General features: G+C 42.8%; 2 protein-coding genes across 9 annotated transcripts in view; one reads left to right on the plus strand and one right to left on the minus strand.

The window, feature by feature from the left end:
• sptan1 (spectrin alpha, non-erythrocytic 1) overlaps positions 1-22,407 on the plus strand; it is a 36,943-nt gene extending 14,536 nt beyond the window's left edge. For 3 of the 8 annotated variants that reach the window (XM_060890478.1, XM_060890476.1, XM_060890479.1), the window contains exons 8-56: positions 62-197; positions 296-397; positions 502-639; positions 752-862; positions 959-1,036; positions 1,129-1,284; positions 1,408-1,612; positions 1,738-1,919; positions 2,315-2,558; positions 2,650-2,772; positions 3,001-3,218; positions 3,623-3,715; positions 3,807-3,941; positions 4,044-4,192; positions 5,418-5,616; positions 5,699-5,803; positions 6,185-6,217; positions 6,324-6,359; positions 6,599-6,646; positions 7,747-7,838; positions 7,947-8,091; positions 8,646-8,827; positions 8,957-9,056; positions 9,143-9,340; positions 9,677-9,823; positions 9,918-10,021; positions 10,107-10,269; positions 11,088-11,102; positions 12,376-12,507; positions 12,853-12,990; positions 13,086-13,190; positions 13,357-13,565; positions 13,651-13,771; positions 13,861-13,982; positions 14,081-14,213; positions 14,555-14,653; positions 14,738-14,897; positions 15,402-15,478; positions 16,191-16,400; positions 16,942-17,238; positions 17,570-17,682; positions 18,056-18,073; positions 18,517-18,579; positions 19,774-19,828; positions 20,279-20,475; positions 20,594-20,647; positions 20,985-21,131; positions 21,221-21,368; positions 21,952-22,407. In XM_060890478.1, coding sequence (XP_060746461.1) covers positions 62-197; positions 296-397; positions 502-639; positions 752-862; positions 959-1,036; positions 1,129-1,284; positions 1,408-1,612; positions 1,738-1,919; positions 2,315-2,558; positions 2,650-2,772; positions 3,001-3,218; positions 3,623-3,715; positions 3,807-3,941; positions 4,044-4,192; positions 5,418-5,616; positions 5,699-5,803; positions 6,185-6,217; positions 6,324-6,359; positions 6,599-6,646; positions 7,747-7,838; positions 7,947-8,091; positions 8,646-8,827; positions 8,957-9,056; positions 9,143-9,340; positions 9,677-9,823; positions 9,918-10,021; positions 10,107-10,269; positions 11,088-11,102; positions 12,376-12,507; positions 12,853-12,990; positions 13,086-13,190; positions 13,357-13,565; positions 13,651-13,771; positions 13,861-13,982; positions 14,081-14,213; positions 14,555-14,653; positions 14,738-14,897; positions 15,402-15,478; positions 16,191-16,400; positions 16,942-17,238; positions 17,570-17,682; positions 18,056-18,073; positions 18,517-18,579; positions 19,774-19,828; positions 20,279-20,475; positions 20,594-20,647; positions 20,985-21,131; positions 21,221-21,368; positions 21,952-22,077 — 6,361 coding nt within the window. In that variant the 3' untranslated portion in view covers positions 22,078-22,407. The remainder of the gene's footprint in view (positions 1-61; positions 198-295; positions 398-501; positions 640-751; positions 863-958; positions 1,037-1,128; positions 1,285-1,407; positions 1,613-1,737; positions 1,920-2,314; positions 2,559-2,649; positions 2,773-3,000; positions 3,219-3,622; positions 3,716-3,806; positions 3,942-4,043; positions 4,193-5,417; positions 5,617-5,698; positions 5,804-6,184; positions 6,218-6,323; positions 6,360-6,598; positions 6,647-7,746; positions 7,839-7,946; positions 8,092-8,645; positions 8,828-8,956; positions 9,057-9,142; positions 9,341-9,676; positions 9,824-9,917; positions 10,022-10,106; positions 10,270-11,087; positions 11,103-12,375; positions 12,508-12,852; positions 12,991-13,085; positions 13,191-13,356; positions 13,566-13,650; positions 13,772-13,860; positions 13,983-14,080; positions 14,214-14,554; positions 14,654-14,737; positions 14,898-15,401; positions 15,479-16,190; positions 16,401-16,941; positions 17,239-17,569; positions 17,683-18,055; positions 18,074-18,516; positions 18,580-19,773; positions 19,829-20,278; positions 20,476-20,593; positions 20,648-20,984; positions 21,132-21,220; positions 21,369-21,951) is intronic. The other 5 variants (XM_060890477.1, XM_060890480.1, XM_060890481.1 and 2 more) reach the window with 5 other exon arrangements.
• Positions 22,408-22,536: 129 nt separating this feature from the next.
• dync2i2 (dynein 2 intermediate chain 2) overlaps positions 22,537-25,030 on the minus strand; it is an 8,913-nt gene continuing 6,419 nt past the window's right edge. The window contains exons 6-9 of the mRNA XM_060890484.1: positions 24,540-24,707; positions 24,099-24,331; positions 23,865-24,022; positions 22,537-23,694 (exon numbers count right to left, since the gene is read on the minus strand). Of these exons, the coding sequence (XP_060746467.1) occupies positions 23,462-23,694; positions 23,865-24,022; positions 24,099-24,331; positions 24,540-24,707 (792 nt within the window). The 3' untranslated portion in view covers positions 22,537-23,461. The remainder of the gene's footprint in view (positions 23,695-23,864; positions 24,023-24,098; positions 24,332-24,539; positions 24,708-25,030) is intronic.

Here is a 25,030-nt window from a genome sequence, read left to right on the forward strand (position 1 = left end):
TAGCAGCAGCTTTGACTTCCTGAAGGCCAGCTCTGATTGGTGGTTGTGTCTTGTCTTCCAGGCTTCAGCGTTTCACTGCAGATTTCCGTGACCTCACCAGCTGGGTGACGGAAATGAAGGCTCTGATCAATGCTGACGAACTGGCCAACGACGTTGCTGGAGCTGAAGCCCTGCTCGACCGACACCAGGAACACAAGGTGGCCCCCGTTCCTTCAGCTCCATCTCAGATCTCCATCTCTGTTCTATTCCAAATAGCTGAATTGTGACGCTAAAACTAATGTGGTTTTGTTTATAGGGAGAGATCGATGCCCATGAGGACAGCTTTAAATCCACAGCAGAGGCAGGGGAGGCTCTCCTGAACACCGGACACTACGCATCAGAGGAGGTCAAGGAGAAGGTAGGATCAGCTTCACACTGCACCACCCTGCCTCACACCTGCCTGTAGAAAGAGACTTACTTTGAGGTTACCTCTGATTCCACTTCTTTTGTGTGTATGTATAGCTGGGTATTCTGGCAGAGGAGAAGGAGTCTCTGCTGGAGCTGTGGGAGCTGCGCAGACAGCAGTATGAACAGTGCATGGATCTGCAGCTCTTCTACAGGGACACAGAGCAGGTCGACAACTGGATGAGCAAGCAGGAGGTGTGTGCATTTTTTTGCCATCATGCAATCATACCCGATATCATGCTGCCATGTTTTTCCTCAGTTACATCAGCAAAAAAGCTTTGAGGCATTAATACAACCATTCTTTCAGGCTTTCCTCTTGAATGAGGATCTGGGTGACTCTCTGGACAGCGTGGAGGCCCTGCTGAAGAAACATGAAGACTTTGAGAAATCGCTCAGTGCCCAAGAGGAGAAGATCACTGTGAGCCACCCCACCACTGTTTCCCTTGTATTTTGTAAATAAAAAATTCATTCACAAAGTGTTCTGATCCTTTATTCTGTGCGGCGGTGTCTTTAGGCCCTGGATGAATTTGCCACCAAGCTGATCCAGAACAATCACTATGCCAAGGAGGATGTGGCCACCCGCAGAGACGCAGTAAGCAGACCACAAGCATTCTCTTCCTGATTTCTTGATTTTTCCCTAAGCGACTCTTTATTCACACTGATGTCTAATCTGAAACGTTTCAGTTGTTGAGCAGACGCAATGCTCTGCACGATCGTGCTCAGTCCCGCCGCGCTGCTCTGGAGGATTCCTTCCACCTGCAGCAGTTTTTCCGTGACTCTGATGAGCTTAAGAGCTGGATCAATGAGAAGATGAAGACCGCCACAGACGAAGCTTACAAGGTGCGTTCATGATTAAGTGCTGTTGTGTAATTGCAGGTTTTTTATTCACATTGTGCAGTAATAATTTTGTGTATCTCTCTCTCCCTCTCTTTTTCTCTCTCACACACACACACACACACACAGGACCCATCCAATCTTCAGGGAAAAGTACAGAAACATCAGGCCTTTGAGGCAGAGCTTTCTGCCAATCAGAGCCGTATTGACGCGCTCCAGAAGTCGGGTCAGGAGCTGATTGATGGGAAACACTATGCCTCCGCTGAAGTGACCACTCGCATGGACGAGGTCAGCTCCCAGTGGAAGAAACTTTTGGAAGCCACCGAGCTCAAAGGTAATAAGTTACATGTACATTTATTATTATTGATTAAAGGAGATGTTTAGTACTATTACTTTTTTTATTGTTGTTAAACTGTATGCATTGACATCCTCGTGGCTCTGTGTGTGTCATGCTGTCAGGCATTAAGCTGCGTGAAGCCAACCAGCAGCAGCAGTTTAACCGTAATGTGGAGGACATCGAGCTGTGGCTCTATGAAATGGAGGGTCACCTGGCCTCCGACGACTATGGCAAAGACCTGACCAGTGTTCAGAACCTGCAGAAGAAGCACGCCTTGCTGGAGGCTGACGTGGCTGCGCACCAGGTCAGCTGACTTCATAGTGTTTAGCTCTGGAGTGTTTGGAGAGGTTGCACAGTATATCATGCATTTCTTATGCATGGATTTTGAGAAACATTCTCAGGTTGTAACAAACTTCAGACAAACTTTCCCTAATATTTTAAGGAGAACGCTCGACATCTGTCAGTGATGCGACTCAAGCAACATGCTGGCACAGACACACAATTGTGTATCTCATACCAGATTAGCTCGATCTCATTAAATAACCTGTAACTTGCAATGGGTGCTTGCTCTCTCTCACTAGGTTAGCTTTCAATCACTAGGCTCAGTAAACTCTTGCTCACTAGGTTAAGTTTCTGTTGTTGGGTTGCTGTGGGTGGGACAAGTAAAATCAGCCATGTGCCTCTTGCTCTTGTCCACAGGATCGCATTGACGGCATCACTATCCAGGCCCGGCAGTTCCATGAAGCCGGCCACTTCGATGCCGATAACATCCGTAAGAAGCAGGAGGCTCTGGTAGCACGCTACGAGGCTCTGAAGGAGCCCATGGCTGCACGGAAACAGAAGCTGTCGGACTCTCTGCGGCTGCAGCAACTGTTCCGTGACGTGGAAGATGAGGAGACGTGGATCAGAGAGAAGGAACCCATAGCTTCCTCTACCAACAGGGGTGAGGCTGAGAATCAGCTTAGCTGTATCAGAAGAAGACTGAACTTTAATTATGGTGTTAAAACTGTGACTTGTTTTTGTTTCTCCTTCAGGTAAAGACCTGATTGGTGTGCAGAACTTGCTGAAGAAACACCAAGCCCTGCAGGCCGAGATCACCGGGCATGAGCCCCGCATCAAGGCTGTTACTCAAAAGGGCGAGGCAATGGTAGAGGAAGGTTTGTGCTCTGTTTCTTCTCAATCAATAATCTAACTGTATTAGCCCACAGCTTGGTCAGCACAACCCTCAGTGGGCTCTGTTAACGTTTCATATTTGCCCTGGTCTAGTGAATGCATGTGATTAATAGAGAACTGTATGTGGGATACTACAAATTTGAAGCTGCTAACTGCACAGCTTTTATCTGAGCAGAGTGTAAACACTACTGCTGTGGTGTTCTGTCCTCTAGGGCACTTTGCTGGTGAGGATGTGAAGACCAAGCTAGCGGAGCTCCACGGTCGCTGGGAGACTCTGAAAGGGAAGGCAGCACAGCGCAGGCAGGATCTGGAGGACTCCTTGCAGGCCCAGCAGTACTTTGCTGATGCCAACGAGGCCGAGTCCTGGATGAGGGAGAAGGAGCCTATTGTAGGCAGCACTGACTATGGCAAAGACGAAGACTCAGCTGAGGTAAGTGTGGAGAAGTGTGTGGATTTTATTCTTTTTTAAGCCATGTTAATGTTTTCAGGAAAAAGTTTCCAAAAAATTTACAATAAAAAGATTCAAACTTAAAAAACTAGCCTGAAAAATTGTTATTTAAGACACAATGGCTAATATAAGTATCTAATACAGAAAACACAATTACTGTGAATTCTGCCATCTTGGATTTGGGGAAATCACATGACAAGAATGCATTTATTTGGAGATCAGTGCTTTAAAAGCAATAAAATGATGTAAATGTGCTTTGAGTTTGAGTTGCTTAAAGTTTTCTTAAAAAAATTGCCACTGTGTAGTATCAGGTCTAAAGGTTAAGATGTCTGAGTAGCTCCTCAAGCCACAATACTGCAGCTGATCGTGCATTTTTTGCTCCTTAGGCCCTACTAAAGAAACACGAGGCACTGATGTCAGACCTGAGTGCTTACGGGAGCAGCATCCAGTCCCTGAAGGAACAGGCTCAGGCCTGCAGAGTGAGTGTGTCCTCTTCTTTTTAACCCAGTCATAGACACACTCCCCAGCAGAGGGAATTTAACTCTGATCTCCTCTCTATAATCTGTCCAGCAACAAGTTGCTCCTACTGATGATGAGACCGGTAAGGAGTTGGTGCTCGCTCTCTATGACTACCAGGAGAAGAGTCCTCGTGAGGTCACAATGAAGAAAGGAGACATCCTCACCCTGCTCAACAGCACCAATAAGGTAGAACTAAAAAGACCTCCACTCTGAATGATTATTAAGGGATGTTTGGTTAGGTACAGTGATACAGCTGAAACTGTTCTCTGTGACATGTCTGGTCCTCAGGATTGGTGGAAAGTTGAGGTGAATGACAGGCAGGGCTTTGTGCCTGCAGCCTACGTTAAAAAGCTGGACCCAACTCAGTCGTCTTCCCGTGAGAACCTGCTGGATGAGCAGGGCAGCATCGCAATACGTCAGGATCAGATTGAAAACCAGTAAGAGTGCCCTCTTTGTCCTCTGACCTTTTAGCACGTGAGATTGGATTTAACATCTTAACAAAATTTGTTTCTTTCTTTTTTAAACCAAAGGGTGCTTTCACATATGAAGTTTTAGTCCGTGTGAAAGGAACACATTTTTTACTAAATAGGTGACGGGGATTAACCAAACCTGCTATGTGCTTTGGGTTACAGCTGCTGAATTGAACCAGAGCTGTAGCACTGCAGAAATGTCTGTTTCTGGGGATCTGGACCAAAAAAAAAAAGAGATGTGATAAATGCTAGATATGATACAAAAAAAATTTCATTTCACTCTTGCTTCAATATCAAATGAACTAATCAAAAAATGTGAAAGTGCCCTAAACCTATTAAAAACCTTTTACTTCCTATAACAATCAGCTTCAGTCAGACAACTAAACTCTTCTTTCAGTCTTGCTAATATCTCTGCCTTTCTTTATTCCTCTTCTGCTTCTCCTAATCTCTAATGCCTGCATGTGTGCTTGCCCTGCCACGTGGCAGGAACATAGCCACCAAGGAAGCGTGCAGCGTGTCTGTGCGCATGAAGCAGGTGGAGGAACTGTGAGTAGGATCCAGGCTTGTGCTTTTTCTCACCCATCACTCTGCCAGCTTAATCCATCTTCTCTCCATCATCCTCTTCCATTAGTCACTGACGCTTCTGTAGCTGTCATGTCGTGAATCTTGCCTTTGTTAACATGTCCATCCTGGACCATCCTTCTGCCTTACTTCTATTCAGTAAAGGAATAGAAGTTGTCTGTTTCTCCTGAAGCTTGCCTGTGAGTCAGGTGATGCTTCACCATGGTCATTCTCAGCTTTTCACCATCCTTTCACTCTTCTCCTTCACTGCTTTGAACAATGTGCATTTTAGCCAATGGTGCGTTAGTTCTAGATTGAAGCAAATCATAGCATGGGTTATGGCAAAGGTAACCATGAGGTGTCAAGAGATTGTTAGCATGGAAACTAACTCCTCCCTCTGGTTGGCTTTACACAGTGAAACATCTGGAAAAAAGTATGAGGGTTTTTTGTTTGTTTGTTTTTTTTTTTGGTGATGGATCAGGGGATTGAATATGAAACTCTTGTTGAAGAAGCCGTAAAACGGAGGAGGGGAACGCAAAGTAAATCCGACCCACAGGATTACCTTTTAGCCACAACTGGAAGATTTGTCAAAGCTTGATTTGTGCTCTGAACCTCCTCTCATGTGCTTCAGGTATGGCACCCTGCTGGAACTGGGCGAGAAGCGGAAGGACATGCTAGAGAAGAGCTGCAAGAAGTTTATGCTGTTCCGCGAGGCCAACGAGCTGCAGCAGTGGATTCACGAGAAGGAGTCGGCTCTGACAAACGAGGAAGTCGGGTCTGATCTCGAACAGGTGGAGGTGCTGCAGAAGAAGTTTGACGATTTCCAGAAGGTATGTTCTTTAAATGAAGGTGTATTGTTGAACAGTTGAAATCTGCCTGTGTGTGACGTCATTGTGTTTTTTCCTAAATAAGGATCTGAAGGCAAACGAGTCTCGTCTAAGGGACATCAACAAGGTGGCCTCAGAGCTGGAGTCAGAGGGACTGATGGCTGAAGAGGCTCCAATGGTGCAGGCTCAGGTAGTGCTAAGGGATCAGCAATCAGAAATTATTCAACCAAATATTCATGTTTTTGGTTTTTATTATTATTATAATTATTACTACCATTAATATTTTTCTCCAGTTAGCACATCAAGAAAATTAGATAGGATATACCATAATTCTAATGATGTCAAACTGCATCATGTCAGTCCATCGTAATGTTATAGACTAGACTAGTTTCTTTTTTTTTTCACTAATAGTACATTTTTAGCTAATATCTTCACAAAATAGAGTAGAGAGAGTGTCAGAGTGAAACATTACATGTGCTGCTAGTTTTTAACATGTTCCAATATCACATTACAATGTTGTTATCTGATGCTAAAGCCCCTAATATTCTCTTCTCCTCCTTTCCCGTTCCAGCAACAAGAGGTGTTGGGCTCGGCTCCTGGCAAGGTTCCTATCATCATTTTAATACTTTATATACAGTGTGCCTGAGCGTATCACATCATTTCAAACAGGTAGAAATTTCTACTACTAACATTCACTTCCCAATTTACAGGATGAAGGAGATTCAAAAACTGCGTCTCCCTGGAAGGTAATAATATTTGAACTGAATGTTTAACATCAGTGTGCTTGCTTAATAACTAATAATATAAGATCTCGTGAGAATTGTTCAGAAAGCTGAGATTTCGAGTGTGCATGCTGAGATTTCAAGAAGGAAGAACTTATGTGGATACTAACGTAGTGACTTTTCTCCTGATCTGGTGTGATTTTTGTTTCCTCCTGTTTTTCCTCTTCCCCCCTTATTTGTTTTTTTTTTCCAACTGGGTGTAGTCTATTCGCATGGTCGTCCAAACGACGGCTAACTTTAATACGATTAAGGTAAGAAACCTGCTGTGTACTTCCTGTAGATCATCTCATCCCCTCACTAAATCATCCTGTCCTCACGCCTGAAGGACTAACCCTGTCCCCCTCACCGTGGTCTTGTCCTCCCATTCTGCTACGTTCCTCTTCTCATCTAAACGTCCATGCAGCGGCATTTAAAAGCACCAGTCCAGCCTGTCTTCAACAGCTCACAACCTGACCACTGTGCTTATGTGTTTTCATTTTAAAATCCATTTGTCTTGTAATGTCACTGTGGCTGTGTTAAATGATTAATGTACATGTTAGAGCCCTAGACAGAGATTGTGTCACTTTAGGGAATGTCTTCTCTATAGTCTTATCGCCGATGTGTAAAGCCCTGATCAGAATAATGGAATCATCTGTTTAGGGCTCTAATATGGAGATCTGTGGCTGTTTTGTTGTCTGCATTCAGTCATCCTTTATCATGAACCCTCGTCGTTCAGTGTTCACCTCCTCTCAGACATCCTGTTAATGTCTTTAATTATTATTCATGGTTTTAATCATTATGGTTATGTTTACATGCACACCAGCTAAACATGGTTTGATTCGACAGAATCATTATATACGTCTAGGCGGATGTTTAGGTGCATGTTTGATGCCAGACATACTTTAGAATAACTTCTCGTTAAACATAGCTAGAACGGAAGGTAAGAGCTTTAAGCATTCTGTCCAACGCCCAGTAAAGTTCTTTGCAAAGGCAAATATAGAGGCAATATGAAAGTATATTTGTGACCACATTCTCTGTAACAATACATGATTGACAGCCATGCTTTAAAAGTTGTGAATTTGTGGGGGGGGGAACTGGAAATTGCAATTTCATTAACATTGTTTTTATTAAATAAAGGCTTGTCTCAGAACACGCTTTAGGTAAGAGGAAGTATGTTATGCTCAATAGTTTTCCGAAATGCATTAAGAAAGATAGACACATTTATAACTGGTGGCTCTGAAAAGCCTAAAATTACTTTTATCTTTACCGTGTGGTAAACATGCTCTAAACGTTTCCAGTTGTGCTGTAGTGTGCGTGAAAATGTAGTAGGATGCCGACTGAATGCTGATGGCTGCATTCGGGATGTTTGCAGGAGCTGAATAACCGCTGGAGATCTCTGCAGCAGCTGGCCGAGGACAGGAGTAACATGCTGGGAAGCGCCCATGAGGTGCAGAGGTTCCACAGGTACGAATGATTCAGTTCACTTCCATTTCCTGAAGATGTGCATGGACACGACGCTTGAAGTGCAATAAGTAAGAGGAACACTGACTAGAGATATTCTGGGTTTTTCAGGGATGCTGATGAGACCAAAGAATGGATTGAGGAGAAGAACCAGGCCCTAAACACTGACAACTACGGTCATGACCTGGCCAGTGTTCAGGCCCTGCAGCGCAAACACGAGGGCTTCGAGAGAGACCTGGCTGCTCTGGGAGACAAGGTCAGATTAGACCTTGTTAGGGTTTTTATCGTTTTGTTTGTTACATTTGTTATTAGTTTCAATATTTAGTATTCGTAACATCGTCTTTACTGTCCCAATTTGTACATTACGTAGGCAGGGAAAATAATACACTGTATATTAAAGTGTTGAGTCATATGGGATTAACTATGGGATAAGTACATGGGATCATAGCACACGACTTAGGTCTCTTCATAATTGTTGATCAAAGAGAACACTTATAGTGTGGATGTGTCTTCCTAAATAATAGTTAAAAAATGTACATTTTTATAATAATAATCTTTATGTAGCCATTTTCATTTTGACTCAAAAGTACTTTACAAAAGGCAAACAGTTCAATGCTAAATGCTGCATATAATGATAGAAGAGACGTTTAAAAAAAAACATTAAATATAGCAGCGTGACTAGTCACTGATTTTTATTTCATGCTTAGATTATGCATTGTCATACACAATGTCATGGCATATTAGTTTCCACTCTGCTGTTGACTTTCTGTTTGTGAGATAATAAATATATCTGTCTGCATCCTGTGGCAGGTGAACTCTCTGGGCGAGACAGCTGAGCGTTTGATCCAGTCCCACCCTGAGGCTGTGGATGATATTCAGGAGAAATGCACTGAGCTGAACACGGCCTGGAGCAGCCTGGTGGGACGCGCTGACCAACGCAAGGACAAACTGGGCAACTCGCACGACCTGCAGCGCTTCCTCAGTGACTTCAGGTGTGGATAGAGAACTACTTGTTGTATTACTGAACTATTTATTGCAGCTTGTCATGTAAGAAGGTGAACTTAAGTAGCCAAGGCTCCAAACTGAATACTAGAACATATTCCTGTGTGTCACTTCTGCAGGGATCTGATGTCCTGGATCAACGGTATCCGAGGACTGGTGTCTTCTGATGAACTCGCCAAGGATGTGACTGGAGCTGAAGCACTGCTGGAGAGACACCAGGTACTGAGCTCTGTATATGTCTTCTCACCAGTGCCTCAGTGGCCTCATCAGTCACATCATGTAAACCCCTTCTTCTTCCTCTACAGGAACACAGGACTGAGATTGATGCCCGTGCTGGAACCTTCCAGGCATTTGAGCAGTTTGGGCAGCAGCTGCTGGCACGTGCTCACTACGCCAGTCCTGAGATCCAGCAGAAACTAGAGGCTTTAGACCGTGAGAGGGCAGACCTGGAGAAAGCCTGGGTGCAGCGCAGGATGATGCTGGATCAGTGCCTGGAGCTGCAGGTGAGGGAAAACTCACAACATCACCGTAATGAAGATAGCATTTTCTTAATGTTTAGAGTTTTTAGTTAGCTGAAATAGAAAGAAGATTTATAGCAGGACAAAGTGACTCATGCGTTGACCCTGAAATTGGACATTTCTGTTTATAGTGCCTACTTTTAGCAGTGCATAAGAAGTCACACAATTTAATACAGTTAAGGAACTGTGACATCACTGGTTCATGCATCATCCACCAGCAGATGAATAATAATGAATTCGTTCATTTATAAATGTTCTGGAGCTGTAGTTTGTCACGTAATCCTATCTGTAAATGACTAACTCCTGTTGTTTTCCCTGCAGCTGTTTAACCGTGACTGTGAGCAGGCTGAGAACTGGATGGCAGCGAGAGAAGCTTTCCTGGCTACTGATGATAAGGGAGACTCCCTCGACAGCGTGGAGGCTCTCATCAAGAAGCACGAGGACTTTGACAAAGCCATCAATGTGCAGGTTAGCAGAGTAATGTGGACAAATCTCAGCAGGCATAGGCTTTCCTAATCACTGTCACTATCACAGTCCCACTGACCCCATGCTGTCTCCGCAGGAGGAGAAGATCGCTGCTCTGCAGTCCTTCGCCGACCAGCTCATTTCTGCCGACCATTACGCCAAACCTGAGATCTTCGATCGCCGCAATGAAGTCCTGGAAAGGTCAGTTTTCCTCCTCAGTATGAATCTAATGGCTTGCTTATGAGAAAAACTTGGTATATTTGTAGATGTGTGTCCTGACCCCCAGGTGGTGCCGCCTGAAGGCTCAGATGATTGAGAAACGCTCCAAGCTTGGCGAGTCTCAGACTCTGCAGCAGTTCAGCAGAGATGTGGACGAGATCGAAGCCTGGATAAGCGAGAAACTGCAGACGGCCACTGATGAGTCCTATAAAGACCCAACTAACATCCAGGTACAGCTTCACTCTACACTGATCCATCTGCAATCACCAAACTAAATATGTTCAGAGTGGAAAAGTCTGCATGGTTGATGTTTACCTAGAGTTGGATGGTAGTGAGTGCTTCACTGAATTTATGTAAAGAAGATTCATTTTTATTTTGGTTAATGCTGAGACTGATAACTGGGACTGACTTTTAATCCCATTCCAACCTGCCCAGCAGTTCTTATTGTTTGTCTGCAATATGTTTTGACGAGCGTAGTGTGTTGTATTTGTTGATTTAATAAAACAGGTTAGTTGTTTTTAAAATCATAACCTCAAACAGGATAAAGCAGAAACAGCAGTGTTTTGAAGGCAGTAAATTCAGCACATCCCACAGAACAATTAACCTGTACGCACTCAAGCTAATAAATGCCTTTCTTTGTCCTGTCAGTTTCAAGTCTCAAAAAAATGTAAAATGAAATAAGAAAGAAAGAAAGACAACAGCCCTTAAATAGCTTGAAAGTCAAATCAAGATGTTTTAAAAAAAAAGGTTATAAACATTTTTAAATGAATTGATGCAGTGTGCGCTCATGCATGCATGCAAAATAAAATGATTTAATTAACTTTTGATTAATTTTTGTTTCTATTCATATAATTAATGCTCTTTAATTTGGTCCGGCTCTACTCGTACTAGCAGTTTTGTGTATTGTTTTACAGGTTTGAGTGTAATCTAATCCTAATAAGTATTATTACCGTTTAAAGCCTGCTCATGCTTCCTGTCTCTCCTGTAACCCCCTGAGTGTGTACTGAATCAAACTGAACCTCTCTCTGTTCTCATGTCTTATTTTTAGCTGTCCAAGCTGCTGGTAAGTGGAGTAGCGTGTTCGCTTACTAATATTCGTAGGGTCTCATGACGTGTGTGTGTGTGTGTGTGTTTGTGTAGTGGACATACAGTAGAGCTCCATCACTGTCCCTGCACCGTGTCCCCACTCCGTGCTACCTCGTGCTGTCTGTCTGCTTCTTTATGGGCTCATTTATATTTTTAAGCATTGTCTGTGCTGTAATGTGTTTTTTTTTTGTTTGTTTGTTTGTTTGTTTGTTTTATCATTGAAGCAGTTTGTGTTCTTTTTTGGTCTGTTTGTCAGTGTTGGGCTGATTTTGTTCGGGATTTGTTCCACACCATAAACATGTTGAGGGTCTGTCTGCATAGCAAATACAGGGTTGATATGGGGTGAGAGTGAGAGGGACCGGAGCCCTGTGTTAATGGGGTTGTGACGTGCAGTGATGTACATCTCCTACCCTCTCATTCTCCAGGTGATATGATGGTGTGGAGCTACAGCTACGTTCACAGTGCAAGCCTCATAGCTCATTTCTGCACTGGTCTATATTTATATTGATGAGCTTTATTTCTGCATTTTTATACAGAATAAAGCCAAAATCCAGCTCAAACTGCTTTACAGTGTGAAGTCAAAACAGAAATAAAGAATAAATATTTAGGATAAAAATATTAGCAATGGCAGGAAAAATGGTTCATTAGTCCACATACTTCACATGAGAAACATCGGTACGTTCCTCTTCAATGCTGTAAGAAAATACAGTATATAGAATTATAGCAGAATAAATTAGATACTATATATATATATTGTTCACAGGCGCATTTACCCGGAAATCATCTCAATCCTGTGTTTGTGTTAATATACAACGAGTATAAAACGAGTTTATGTGAATTTGCATACAGATTACAGTTTTCTGTTAATGACCTAAAAGGCAACACAAATAAGATTAGCACTTCAATAAAGTTTGTCCCTTTATCTCTGCTGTCTGTGCTGTAATGTGAACGTAGGCCGTGACACAAAACAGCCCAAATTCTCTGATTCTTTCACAGCATCACATCTTGTCTTTGATGCTGTTCAGGCCAATTCACTCCTCTTTTGTTTTTGTTTTTAAATGAACAAATGCTCCCTCTGTGCTGCTGTCTGCAAATAGCAGCAGTAGAAGTAACAGTTCATGTATTTGTCCTGGTCTTGATGGTATGTTTGTTTCACCTTCACATTTCATCCATTTTTGCTTTGTGGTCTACAAACATCAGCAGAACCAAATCACAAAAGATGCAACGTTTTCTCTTATTATCACTTTCAGAGCAAGCACCAAAAGCATCAGGCATTTGAGGCAGAGCTTCATGCCAACGCTGATCGTATCAAGGGTGTAATCGATACAGGCAATGCGCTGATCCAGAGGGGTGCATGTGCAGGAAGTGAGGATGCCGTACAGGTAAACATGTATTATGTATGTTATAGACCTAAACTAGGATGTTTCACACATTTTAATTTCATCTCTGGTTCAAGTAAGCATTATTCTGATCTCACACTCACACACACACACACACACACACACACACACACACACACAGGAATCAATAAACTATAAATGATATCTAACATAAGCCACTAACTTTCCCTGATATGAAGATTATGTAAGCCTTCATATAAATGTGAGTTTCTACTGAATTATTATCCTCCTAATCAACTAATCAGCAGCTTATGACCAGTCAGAATCCTGAATCCTGCTGTGATAGTGATTAATTGAGTCGTGTGTGTGTGTGTGTGATGTCTCCAGTCTCGTCTGGTGGCTCTGGATGAACAGTGGCAGTTCCTGGTCAATAAATCAGCTGAAAAAAGTCAGAAACTGAAGGAGGCCAACAAGCAGCAGAACTTCAACACCGGCATAAAGGACTTCGACTTCTGGCTGTCGGAGGTGAGAGAAGTTCCTAATCCTCTTTACAGCAGAATGTTTTAATCACTGAATTGGACACAGGCATTCTTTCTGCTCTTTTTTTTCATCATCTGCAGGTTGAAGCTCTTCTCGCCTCTGAGGATTATGGGAAGGATTTGGCCTCGGTCAACAACCTGCTGAAGAAGCACCAGCTTCTGGAGGCTGACATTTCTGCCCATGAGGTAAACACCCCACTCCAGTTCAGTTTAAACGGTTAAAATGATGTTTTTAGTGCTTGTGTGCGCATCTGTTATTATTATTATTATTATTATTATTATTATATTTATTTTTATAATTTCAAATCGTTCATCCTTAACGCTGTGTATAACACTTCTCATTCTGCTCCAGGATCGTCTGAAGGACCTCAATGGCCAGGCTGACAGCCTGATGGCCAGCAATGCCTTCGACACCTCTCAAGTCAAAGATAAGCGCGATGCCGTTAATGGACGCTTTGCTAAAATCAAGAGCATGGCTGCTGGTCGCCGAGCCAAGCTGAACGAGTCACACCGCCTGCACCAGTTCTTCAGAGACTTGGATGATGAGGAATCTTGGATCAAGTGTGTATTATAATGTAGCAGATACTGCCATTTTGATTCATGTTCTAAATCTAAGCCACATTTTTCTCATTTGTGCTGCTGGTAGAGAGAAGAAATTGTTAGTGAGTTCGGAGGATTACGGACGTGATTTGACAGGAGTACAGAATCTGAGGAAGAAGCATAAGAGACTGGAGGCTGAGCTGGGAGCTCATGAGCCGGCCATACAGGTAAGGAGCTGTACGTCGCTTTGGCGTGATGTCATTCGAGAAGCTTTAGCTGTGTTAGTGTCTAGTTACTCAATGCTTGTTCTCTCCAGTCTGTGCTCGACACGGGGAAGAAGCTGTCTGATGACAACACCATCGGACAGGACGAGATCCAGCAGAGGCTGGCGCAGTTTGTCGAGCACTGGAAGGAGCTGAAGGATTTGGCCGCTGCCAGGTGAGAGCTGGCTTCCTGTTTAAAAACTGTAGCATTTCCTTAAACAATCTTTCTACTAAATACCCTCTCTCTCTGTGTGTGTGTGTGTGTGTGTGTAGAGGGCAGAGGCTGGAGGAGTCGCTGGAGTATCAGCAGTTTGTGGCCAATGTAGAGGAAGAAGAAGCCTGGATTAATGAGAAGTTGAACCTGGTTGGAAGTGAGGATTATGGTGACACGCTGGCAGCTGTGCAGGTACAAACACATGCAGTATTACACACTAGTGTTAGATGAACTCAGTGGAATATTCAGAATCACAAACGTATTTTAACGTAGTATGAAAGATGAGTGGCATCAGCCTTGTGCTTGGTGAGAGCGGAGCTATGCAGGCATTACCAAATTTTAGCCCCAAACACTTTACATTAAAAGGCACATATAAGCAAACATATACATGACGAATCATCAGTTATTCAGACCCATTTGAAAGAATTGCTTTGCTTTCCTGAGGCTTTTATAATTATACAAGGGTAATGTTCTCATCTCCATGCACATTTGTGACCGTTTTCGCTCTTTGTCATAATCACCTCGTGTCTCAGGGCTTGCTGAAGAAGCACGAGGCGTTTGAGACCGACTTCACCGTACACAAGGACAGAGTGAACGACGTGTGCTCTAATGGAGATGAACTCATCAAGAAGGTAGTATTGCTATTCAGTGTTCATTTAATCTGCAGTTTCCTCAAATGTTTGTACCGTCACACTGACACTGAGCCAACGCTGCAGGAGAACCACCATGTGGACAACATCACAGCCAAAATGAAGTCCCTGCGTGGCAAAGTAACAGAGCTGGAGAGAGCCGCCGCTCAGAGGAAGGCCAAGCTGGACGAGAACTCCGCCTTCCTGCAGTTTAACTGGAAGGCTGATGTGGTGGAATCATGGATCGGTATGCCGTGTGTGTCTGTGTGTGTGTGTCTGTCTGTGTGTGTGTGTCTGTCTGTCTGTGTGTGTGTCTGTCTGTGTGTGTGTCTGTCTGTGTGTGTGTCTGTCTGTGTGTGTGTGTCTGTCTGTGTGTGTGTGTCTGTCTGTGTGTGTGTGTCTGTCTGTGTGTGTGTGTCTGTCTGTGTGTGTGTGTCTGTCTGTGTGTGTGTGTCTGTCTGTGTGTGTGTGTCTGTGTGTCTGTCTGTGTGTGTGTCTGTGTGTGTGTCTGTGTGTGTCTGTGTGTGTGTGTGTGTGTGTGTGTCTGTGTGTGTGTCTGTGTGTGTGTCTGTGTGTGTGTGTGTCTGTGTCTGTGTGTGTCTGTGTCTGTGTGTGTGTCTGTGTGTGTGTCTGTGTGTGTGTCTGTCTGTGTGTCTGTCTGTGTGTCTGTCTGTGTGTCTGTCTGTGTGTCTGTCTGTGTGCGCTCTACACACTGCATGCATTAACCCGTGTCTGTATTATGACTGTTTAGGTGAGAAAGAGAACAGTTTGAAGACGGATGATTATGGACGAGACCTGTCATCTGTTCAGACGCTGCTCACTAAGCAGGTATGTGAATAAAACACCAAAATTACATTTGTGTCTGTAATAACATACCTGGGAATATGTCATCACTGTATTATTTATATATATATATATATATATACATATATACATACATATATATATATATACATATACACACAGTGCTAAAATTATGACATGAATGAAAAAATGTTTGACCCTTTTTATAGACAATAATAAATGTATAATTTATAGACAAATTATAAAAAAGAACTGAAGTTATAAAAGCACCAACACTAATACTGTACCATGATTATAATATAGCAACACCGTCGTGTCATCCAGGCCTGCTGTACATTATCCCATTGTTAGGACCCAATATTGTACACCATGAAGTTTAGTGTTCATTTCATTTAAGAAAAATGTGTCAAATCTGAAACACAGATGTGTTGAAAAATGGGGAAACAGAAAAGGTCCAAAATGATTTACAGTCTTACTTTTACTAAAAGAACATAGCCAGTGTTCCTTTCCATAATACAGAAATGTAATAATAATATCACACAGTAAATGCCAGCATTCATGTTAGCAAACTTTGGTCAGTTTCTTGTCTGTTCATTTATAATCATCCAGATGTGAGACATTTATCCCACATTTTATTACAAACGTACGCAGGAATAGTGTCTGATATTAAAATGTGGTTTAGAAGTGAATAAGTGATATTTAGCTGTACTTCTGCACCTTCTCTCCCTCACTGTAGGAAACATTTGATGCTGGACTTCAGGCATTCCAGCAGGAGGGCATCACCAACATCACTGCGCTGAAGGATCAGCTTCTGGCAGCCAAACACGTGCAGTCCAAAGCCATTGAGGCTCGTCACGCTACACTGATGAAACGCTGGAACCAGCTGCTGTCCAACTCTGCAGCCCGTAAGAAGAAGCTTCTGGAGGCTCAGGAACACTTTAGAAAGGTAAAAAACAAACAAACAAACACTCCTCACATTATACCTGAACCTGACCTTCAGCCATCTCCTACAAACATCCCCCTCACAGTACCCAAAGCAAATAATAATACGATTTAGAGAATGGTTGGAAAGTCAAATTTAAAGGTGTAAGTTTGGGATTGTATTCGTTTTAATTTCTATTCAGGTAAAACAGAAATCCATTAAAATGATAATTAAGTACAGCAGTGATCAAATTCCTCCTCTGAGCCTTAACATATAAATGAAAAATATCAAATATTGAGCACAGGGACGAAATCGCTTTTCATTTCTTAAATCTGAGAGTAAATTTAACTTTGCTCGTTTATTTAGTTTGTTTGTATGTTAAATTTATACCGTGTATTATTGTTCTACATTATACAATGTCTTTAAGTTTCAAGTTACTGGCACATCTGTAACACTAATATCTAACCTATACGTACAATATGGACATGAAAATCAGATGAACCTAGACTGTGGGTCTGGGATGAAACTTTACGTGTCAGTGATTCCCTTGTGCCATCTCACCCAGGTGGAGGATCTGTTCCTGACCTTTGCTAAGAAAGCATCAGCCTTTAACAGCTGGTTTGAGAATGCTGAGGAGGATCTGACTGACCCGGTGAGATGTAACTCTCTAGAGGAGATCAGGGCCCTGCGTGAGGCCCATGATGCCTTCCGCTCTTCTCTGAGTTCCGCTGAGGCCGACTTCAGCCAGCTGGCCGAGCTCGACCGCCAGATCAAGAGCTACCATGTGATGTCGAACCCCTACACCTGGTTCACCATGGAGGCTCTGGAGGAAACCTGGAGAAACCTACAGAAAATCATCAAGGTAACAAGCTACCAACTGACCTGACCAGGTGCTCCACTGAGTTCCTCTCTCAACTAGTGGTGTAGCTGGTTTTCTGCTACATAGAAAATTCTGAATCATAAAAGCATCTCTACATAAAGCCTTCATTAAACCTTCATAAGCTCAACATAAAATGTGTAAACCAATAGTGACGGATTTCTAAGGTCCTTCTTTTATAAAGTTTTTATGTTGGATATTTCATTTTTTTCTTAGGATCAGTTGTAAGGTATTTTAAAGTTTTAACTACCTTCCATGTATGTTGGAATTTAAATGTTGACTCGAGTTTGTGCTGCATGTTGTGGTTTACTTTTAGGAGCGTGAGCTGGAGCTGCAGAAGGAGCAGAGGAGGCAGGAGGAGAATGACAAGCTGAGACAGGAGTTTGCTCAACACGCTAATGCCTTCCACCAGTGGCTACAGGAGACCAGGTAAAGGAAGAGCACGCAGCCTCGTCGTTCTGTATCTAATTAATGCATGCAATATGTAATCACATTTCTGCTGCATGGACGTTTCACCATTTAGCACAGAGGCATCGGTGCATGCTTTACTGTGGTGGTGTTTACTGTACAGTGTATGTTAATGCTTACAAAATTGTCCAATTTAAAGCAGTCACATTAGCACTGTTTGTGTGTGTGTGTGTTTGTGTGTGTGTGTGTTTAAGTGCACCTCTGTTTACATGTTGTGGGTGTTGAATGCTGATGATGTCACTGCTTGATGGTGTAACTATGTTTGTGTCTCTTTTTTCCCCCTTCCTGCTCTCTCGCTGCCTCTCCTGATGCTTGGGATCACTTTTCTTATCAGGACATATCTTCTGGATGGGTTAATATCTTATTTTATCTCCATATCTTCTGTAATTGAGTGTGTTTGTGTTTGAGAGAATATACGTACTATAGTAAAATATCTAGGATGCAAGTGTGAAGGAAAGACATTTATAAATGCAGCCAGAAATAAGTCTGATCTAAAGAATAATTAATGCACAAATAAAATGGAACTATTTCCTACAAATGAAGCCAGTCATCTGAGACACGTTCCCAAAGTTTCTTTTGTCCGGACCATATCTTAGAGGCTACTGTATTTTAGTGTCATTTAGAGTATAGTAACATTATGTGTGTTTACTTTTTGGTGAAACTACATTGTCTATTTCATGTTTGAATTCTTTTCCTTTGTGTTGTGTTTTTGTCTTGCTTTGTATTTTTATGCTATTATTATTATTTATTTTTTTTTCATTCCTCCCTCTTTCCCTGCTCCTGGTCTGTGACTAGCATAGCCTATCGCCGGGTTATCCGAGTCTATCAGTATGAAGTCGATGATGATCTTTCTGGAAGGTTTTCTTTCCATTTTGATTCCATCAGTCCCAGTCCCCCCCTCCCCCTCCCCCACATTGTTTGGGTTTCTTCCTCATGCACTTGAGTCTAAACCCACCATTTGAGCTGTGCGTGTGCTCAGTCTTCTCTACTAACCCTCACTGCGATGTAGCCACAAGGCAGGCAGGCGGACCGTTCGGCTTCCTAATCCTGCAGAGACCGGCTCCACTCCAGCACTGCAACTCGGTGTATTTAGTGCACCTTTTTGTGGGGAGTGGCAGGGTTTCATGCACTATATTCAGGGCTGGAAACTGCAGACTCATTTTATGCAAATACATCATGTTAAAAATCGAATGAACACATTGTTTTAAAAGCCATTTAAAAGGCTATTTCAAGTGTGTGTCGTTTAGAGTGGCATTAGCCGTGCTATTTGTGACTGCAGTACATGTCCACAGAAAACACACGTGTGTGTGTGTGTGTGGTCTTCTGTTAAATGTTGACAAACGTTGGAAGCATAAAATTGCATAGTACGTCTAGAACTAAGAGGCCTAAACATAACGTAACAGCATGTTATATGGACTGACAGCAGAACTACGCAAAAACACCACAAGCAGGAGATACAGCTCTCAAATCCACCACTAGGGGGTGCCAGGATCTTAACACTTGGCCATAAATTAGTAAGACTTGAGAACAAGAATATATTTTGGAAAATAAAAACTCCTGCTATGTTTTCTATATCAGTGTTAAAATACATTTCCACCACCCACATAACTGCACACACACACACACACACACACACACACACATATATATATATATATATATATATATATATATATATACACACATACATACAGTCTTTAGTATAATCAGTTTCTGGCCCTGTTGGCTATAGCATGGACCTGAACACAGATATGAGGCACCATTAGCATGAACTGAGTGGTTGTTCTGGGTGCAGCAGTCTGGAATGGCTTCTAGTGTGGGGTATCATTATAGGTAATGGGTAAGTTTTACAAATACAGGAAAAATGATTAGAAATAATATTTGAGTCACCACTGGTTTTGTTGGCTTCAGTCTAAACTGTCAGTCTCCATAGAGATGAGTTGGTGTGTTAATCAAATACAGACTGTAGGAATTTTAGCAGTAGTTAGTGACGGATGTGACGTATTGTAAAGCTGCCTGCGGGCCTGAGCTCACTGCTGTGTGTCTGGGCAGGTCCTGTATGGTGGAAGAATCTGGAACTCTGGAGTCTCAGTTGGAGGCCACAAAGGTGAGTGTTGCAATGAACAGAGATTTGCTTAAAGCAGAATATGAGCATGTGACATCACCGGGTTTAATAGGTAGACATTTTCATCCATAGTGATTATCGTAGGTAATAATAAACCCGAAGGTTCATCATTTCTCTTGTAAGTGTTTTATTTCTCATATACACAGCAATTAGTCAGTGATTACAATTTGTATTTATTAAAGGCCAACACACTGCTGTTACTATAGAAATAATCATGTATTAGAATAGAGTATGTTCATATAACTCTATCTATTTAATTTGCTAATATTAGAGTTGCTGAGCAATCAGAATTCAACCAAATATTTTGGGGACTGTTAATCCTTATTGTAAGCTCCAAAGCTGAACCGAGCAGCAGACACGAGGCAAACTGGAGCTGGTATCACATCTTGATATAAACCGCACTTTATTCATGTGTGTTTGTATCTATAACAGCGAAAGCACCAGGAGATCCGTGCTATGCGCAGCCAGCTGAAGAAGATTGAGGATCTGGGTGCAGCCATGGAGGAGGCTCTGATCCTGGACAACAAGTACACAGAGCACAGCACAGTAGGACTGGCACAGCAGTGGGATCAGCTTGATCAGCTGGGCATGAGAATGCAGCACAACCTGGAACAGCAGATCCAAGCCAGGTATCACGTGTACACACATGTATACATTGTTTTATTGTCAGTTACATAAAGCTGTTTCAGATATAGATGTGGACCCCCAAATGATCATAAACACACTCAATGCTCAATTCCTCCACAGAAACACGACAGGAGTCACAGAGGAGGCCCTCAAGGAGTTCAGCATGATGTTCAAGTGAGTGCAATATCAAAAACAATACATGAAGAATCCCAGGGTATGGAGTAAGGGTGTTCCAATCAAACGGCACTGTTTCAGTTTACATTATATTAACACTTCTGAAAGTGAAAACCCATAATCCAATGTTTACAGACCCATGATTTATTTTTTGTGATCTAAAGCCCTATCCAGATCAGAGCTGTGTTGAAAAAAATCTGTTTCGGAAAAAATGAACTGAAGGTTTGCTGTGATTAGTTTGGCGTGCGCCATGACAAATCAGCCAGAATTTCATTTGCAGTCAGAGTTTGTGACCAACTTGCTGAATGAACAATTTGCCCCTTGTTTCTCACTCCAGACACTTCGACAAAGAAAAATCTGGTCGTCTGAATCACCAGGAGTTCAAATCCTGTCTGCGTTCACTGGGCTACGACCTGCCTATGGTGGAGGAAGGAGAACCAGACCCAGAGTTTGAGTCCATACTGGACACAGTGGACCCCAACAGGTGAGGAGTCAAGCCACTGCTTTCAGACTCGACACACCACCACACACCTGATCACACAGGAGCTCATCACTGCATTTCTGTGTTTGCAGGGACGGCAACGTATCCTTGCAGGAGTACATGGCCTTCATGATTAGCCGTGAGACAGAAAACGTCAAGTCTAGTGAGGAGATTGAGAGCGCTTTCCGTGCTCTCAGCGCCGAGAACAAACCGTACGTCACCAAGGAGGAACTCTACCAGGTACGCAGTACTCGTGCTGTTACTGTGGTGTATTACATAACTGTTCCAAATAGCGAACCTCACTGCGAAAGAAATGCTTATACTTACCATGGTGGAGAAGTGTGTATTTTTAAAAAAAGACGTCCGTGATTGATCCCCACTTTGTTGTGCTGGGACACAAACTTTATTCAGTGTGGAAAAAGAGCTGGTCCACCACCAACAACCACAGACATCAGGTCAAGTCGCACATGTGAGCCGTACATAAGTGTAAGGGTGCATTTCATTGACAGCGAACAGAAACTGAAGAGTAAATGCTTGGAAACAGCATATTTACCTGAGGACAATACAGGGGAATTTATGGCTCAAAACTTGACTGATGTCATGGTTTCTGAATGAAAGCAAGCTTGTGTTGATTGTTCTACATTTACCGTGCACGTTTAAATTAAAAAAATAGTCATTAAATTAAAACGGTTAATAAAGTCTATCAATAATTATCGATATTGAATGATATGACGTTATATCGACGAGAAACTTTAGCTGTATCTCCCAGCCCTAATTTAAATAGCTCATTAAATGTTGTTTGTTTGTTGTCTCTCTGCTGCAGAACCTCACCAAGGAGCAAGCCGATTACTGCATCTCCCACATGAAGCCATATTTAGACAGCAAAGGTCGCGAGCTCCCTTCTGCCTTCGACTTTGTGGAGTTCACACGCTCGCTATTCGTCAACTGATCGCTGCCCTTTTGCCTGCCAGTGACCAATCGGGATGCGTTTCCCCTTAAGCACCAACACACAGCTGAAATGCATGAATCTAACGTTAACCTTCTCTTTAGCGCTCTGTATCGTTATGTAGGAAGCTGAGTCACTCTGAGCTGAACTCACTCTCTCTGTGCTTCACTCACTAATGTAGTGTAGTGTGTGTGTATGTTATTCTGTGGTTGTGTTTCCTGTTTCAGTGCTTTGCTTGATTTAGAGAAACCTATACAGACAATAAGCTAAGTTGTAACACCGCCCGTAATTCTGCCGTGTGCATTAATAAACGCTACTGGTTAGAACTGGTGACCATGTGTGTACTGGTGTTTTTTGGGAGGAGGGCAACAATAAAAATGTTTACTTCTAGTTTTTTTTTTCCTTCATTATCATATAGTGTGATTATATTTCTACAGAGAAAATGCAATATATTTACAAACAGGACAATAATTGCCTGGTTTTAATTTCACCACAGCTGATCTTCTAATCACAAACATTTACATGACATTGTACAACTTAACAGTTTTGTGACATAACACAGTATAATGCTGGCTAGATAATAATAATAATAATAATAATAATGAGTTTAAATTGTCCAAATTTAAAATAGCAAATCATTATAGTTGGTGGGGTGAGCCAACAAGCATAATCTCAGTCTTTTCACTGTTAAGACAATTTTCTGTCATCCATTCCTTCATCTTAGAGATACATTCAGTAAGAAAATCAACGGGGGGGCACGGTGGCTTAGTGGTTAGCACGTTCGCCTCACACCTCCAGGGTCGGGGTTCGATTCCCGCCTCCACCTTGTGTGTGTGGAGTTTGCATGTTCTCCCCGTGCCTCGGGGGTTTCCTCTGGGTACTCCGGTTTCCTCCCCCGGTCCAAAGACATGCATGGTAGGTTGATTGGCATCTCTGGAAAATTGTCCCTAGTGTGTGATTGCGTGAGTGAATGAGAGAGTGTGTGTGTGTGCCCTGCGATGGGTTGGCACTCCGTCCAGGGTGTATCCTGCCTTGATGCCCAATGACGCCTGAGATAGGCACAGGCTCCCTGTGACCCGAGGTAGTTCGGATAAGCGGTAGAAGATGAATGAATGAATGAAAGAAAATCAACAGGCACAGTTTCATTAGGTTTAAAATGAATATAGATCTGAGTATCATCATCTGCATAAAGATTAAATTTTAAACCAAGTGATCTCAAAAGCAAGTAAGGGTAGTATTGTTCTTTTTATCTAGTAAAAAAAAGCAACCGTGTGTGAACATTTCATGGCAGAATAATGTTCAGGATAATAGGAGGATTTCTTTCTCCTGAGTTCTCCCACATGATCAGAGTTCTCTATTCGAGACGCCGCCCTGCACCCTTTGTGGATCACTCGGGTACGTCATCTGCGAGCTGTTGCAGGATGGCGCTCTCTCTGGGCCGCTGGTCTGTGAACTCAGCACTCAGCTGCCAGATGTTCACTGTACCGTCTGCATTGCCAACAGCCAGGAGCTGCTGCTGGTTAAACTCCACACACAGAGCACACTGACCCCCAGTGTCCTGCTCAATGGTGGCCACTGGTCTGAGACACTTCTGACTCAAATCAAACACTTGCAACACACCTGGAATACAAAAAAGTAACGTCTCTATTACAGGTGGAACGTTTCTTGGCAAAAGATACTGTATACATGGCGTCTGTATAAAAACAAACAAACTGTAAAACTACTTGACACAGGTAACCCTGTAGGTAATAATTTCACACTAGATTGTTCTCTTTCACAATTTGACCAACCTTGCCCAGTGACTGCAACAAACACAAGTGGCCGGACGGGTGACCACCGAACTCCAAACACATACGAGTCAGAAACGCGCAGAGATAGCAGAGGTGCAGGCTGCAGGACACTGTGCACATGCGCCAAACCGTCCGTCCCCACACTCACAAACAGGTTCCTAAAGCAAGCACAGAAACATGATGGGTGTGTTTTTCTAACAGAGCTTTAGAATGTCATTAATCATAAACATTCACCTGTGGAAGGGGGAGAAATGGAGCGACTGGATGGGACCAGCTCGTGGTGTGAAGGAAAACTGTGCAGGAGCATGTAGTGTCACCCTCTCACCATCAGGGGGCACTGATGCAACTGTCTGACTGCTGAAGGAACACTTGAGCACTAGACCCCCCTCAGTTCCCACCAGGAACATGTCTGTATCCCAAGGTGAGAGTGCAAGAGAGGTCACACCTATAGCTGTGTCACCTCTCACCTGCCATCAGCAGAAAAGGAGGCGCAGTATTTAGTATTGTATAGTAAATTATTTAGTAATATTCAGTTCATAATATATACAACTATATATATGCATCTGTATTGTCAAACTAAACCAATCTACATGGTAGTTTATCACCATAAAGACAGACCAAGAATCATCTCAAACAATAATAATCAGCAGTTTGTAACATTTTTTATAAACTCACCCTGTTGGCTGATTGACTCAGAGGGAGCTGCTGCCTGATGAGAGCAAATCCAGCAGTTAGGTTCAGTTTTCCTTCTGCTCCATCTACACACCAGCGCAGGACTCGACCTCCTGAACATGCACTTACAAGCAACATCTCTCCTCGACGAGGCCCTGGGACCCACTTCACCTTCACACACACACACACAGACAGACACACACACACAGAGACACAGACAGACAGACGGACACAGAAAGACAGACACACACAGACAGACACATACACACACAGACACATACACACACAGACACACACGGACACAGACAGACACACACACAAACAGACACACACACAAACAGACACACACACAGACAGACACACACACAGACAGACACACACACAGACAGACACACACACAGACAGACACACACACAGACAGACACACACATACGCACACAGACACATACGCACACAGACACACACAGACAGACACACACAGACAGACAGACATA

This window comes from Tachysurus vachellii, chromosome 17 (genome assembly GCF_030014155.1).
Source record: "Tachysurus vachellii isolate PV-2020 chromosome 17, HZAU_Pvac_v1, whole genome shotgun sequence".
NCBI lineage: Eukaryota > Metazoa > Chordata > Actinopteri > Siluriformes > Bagridae > Tachysurus > Tachysurus vachellii.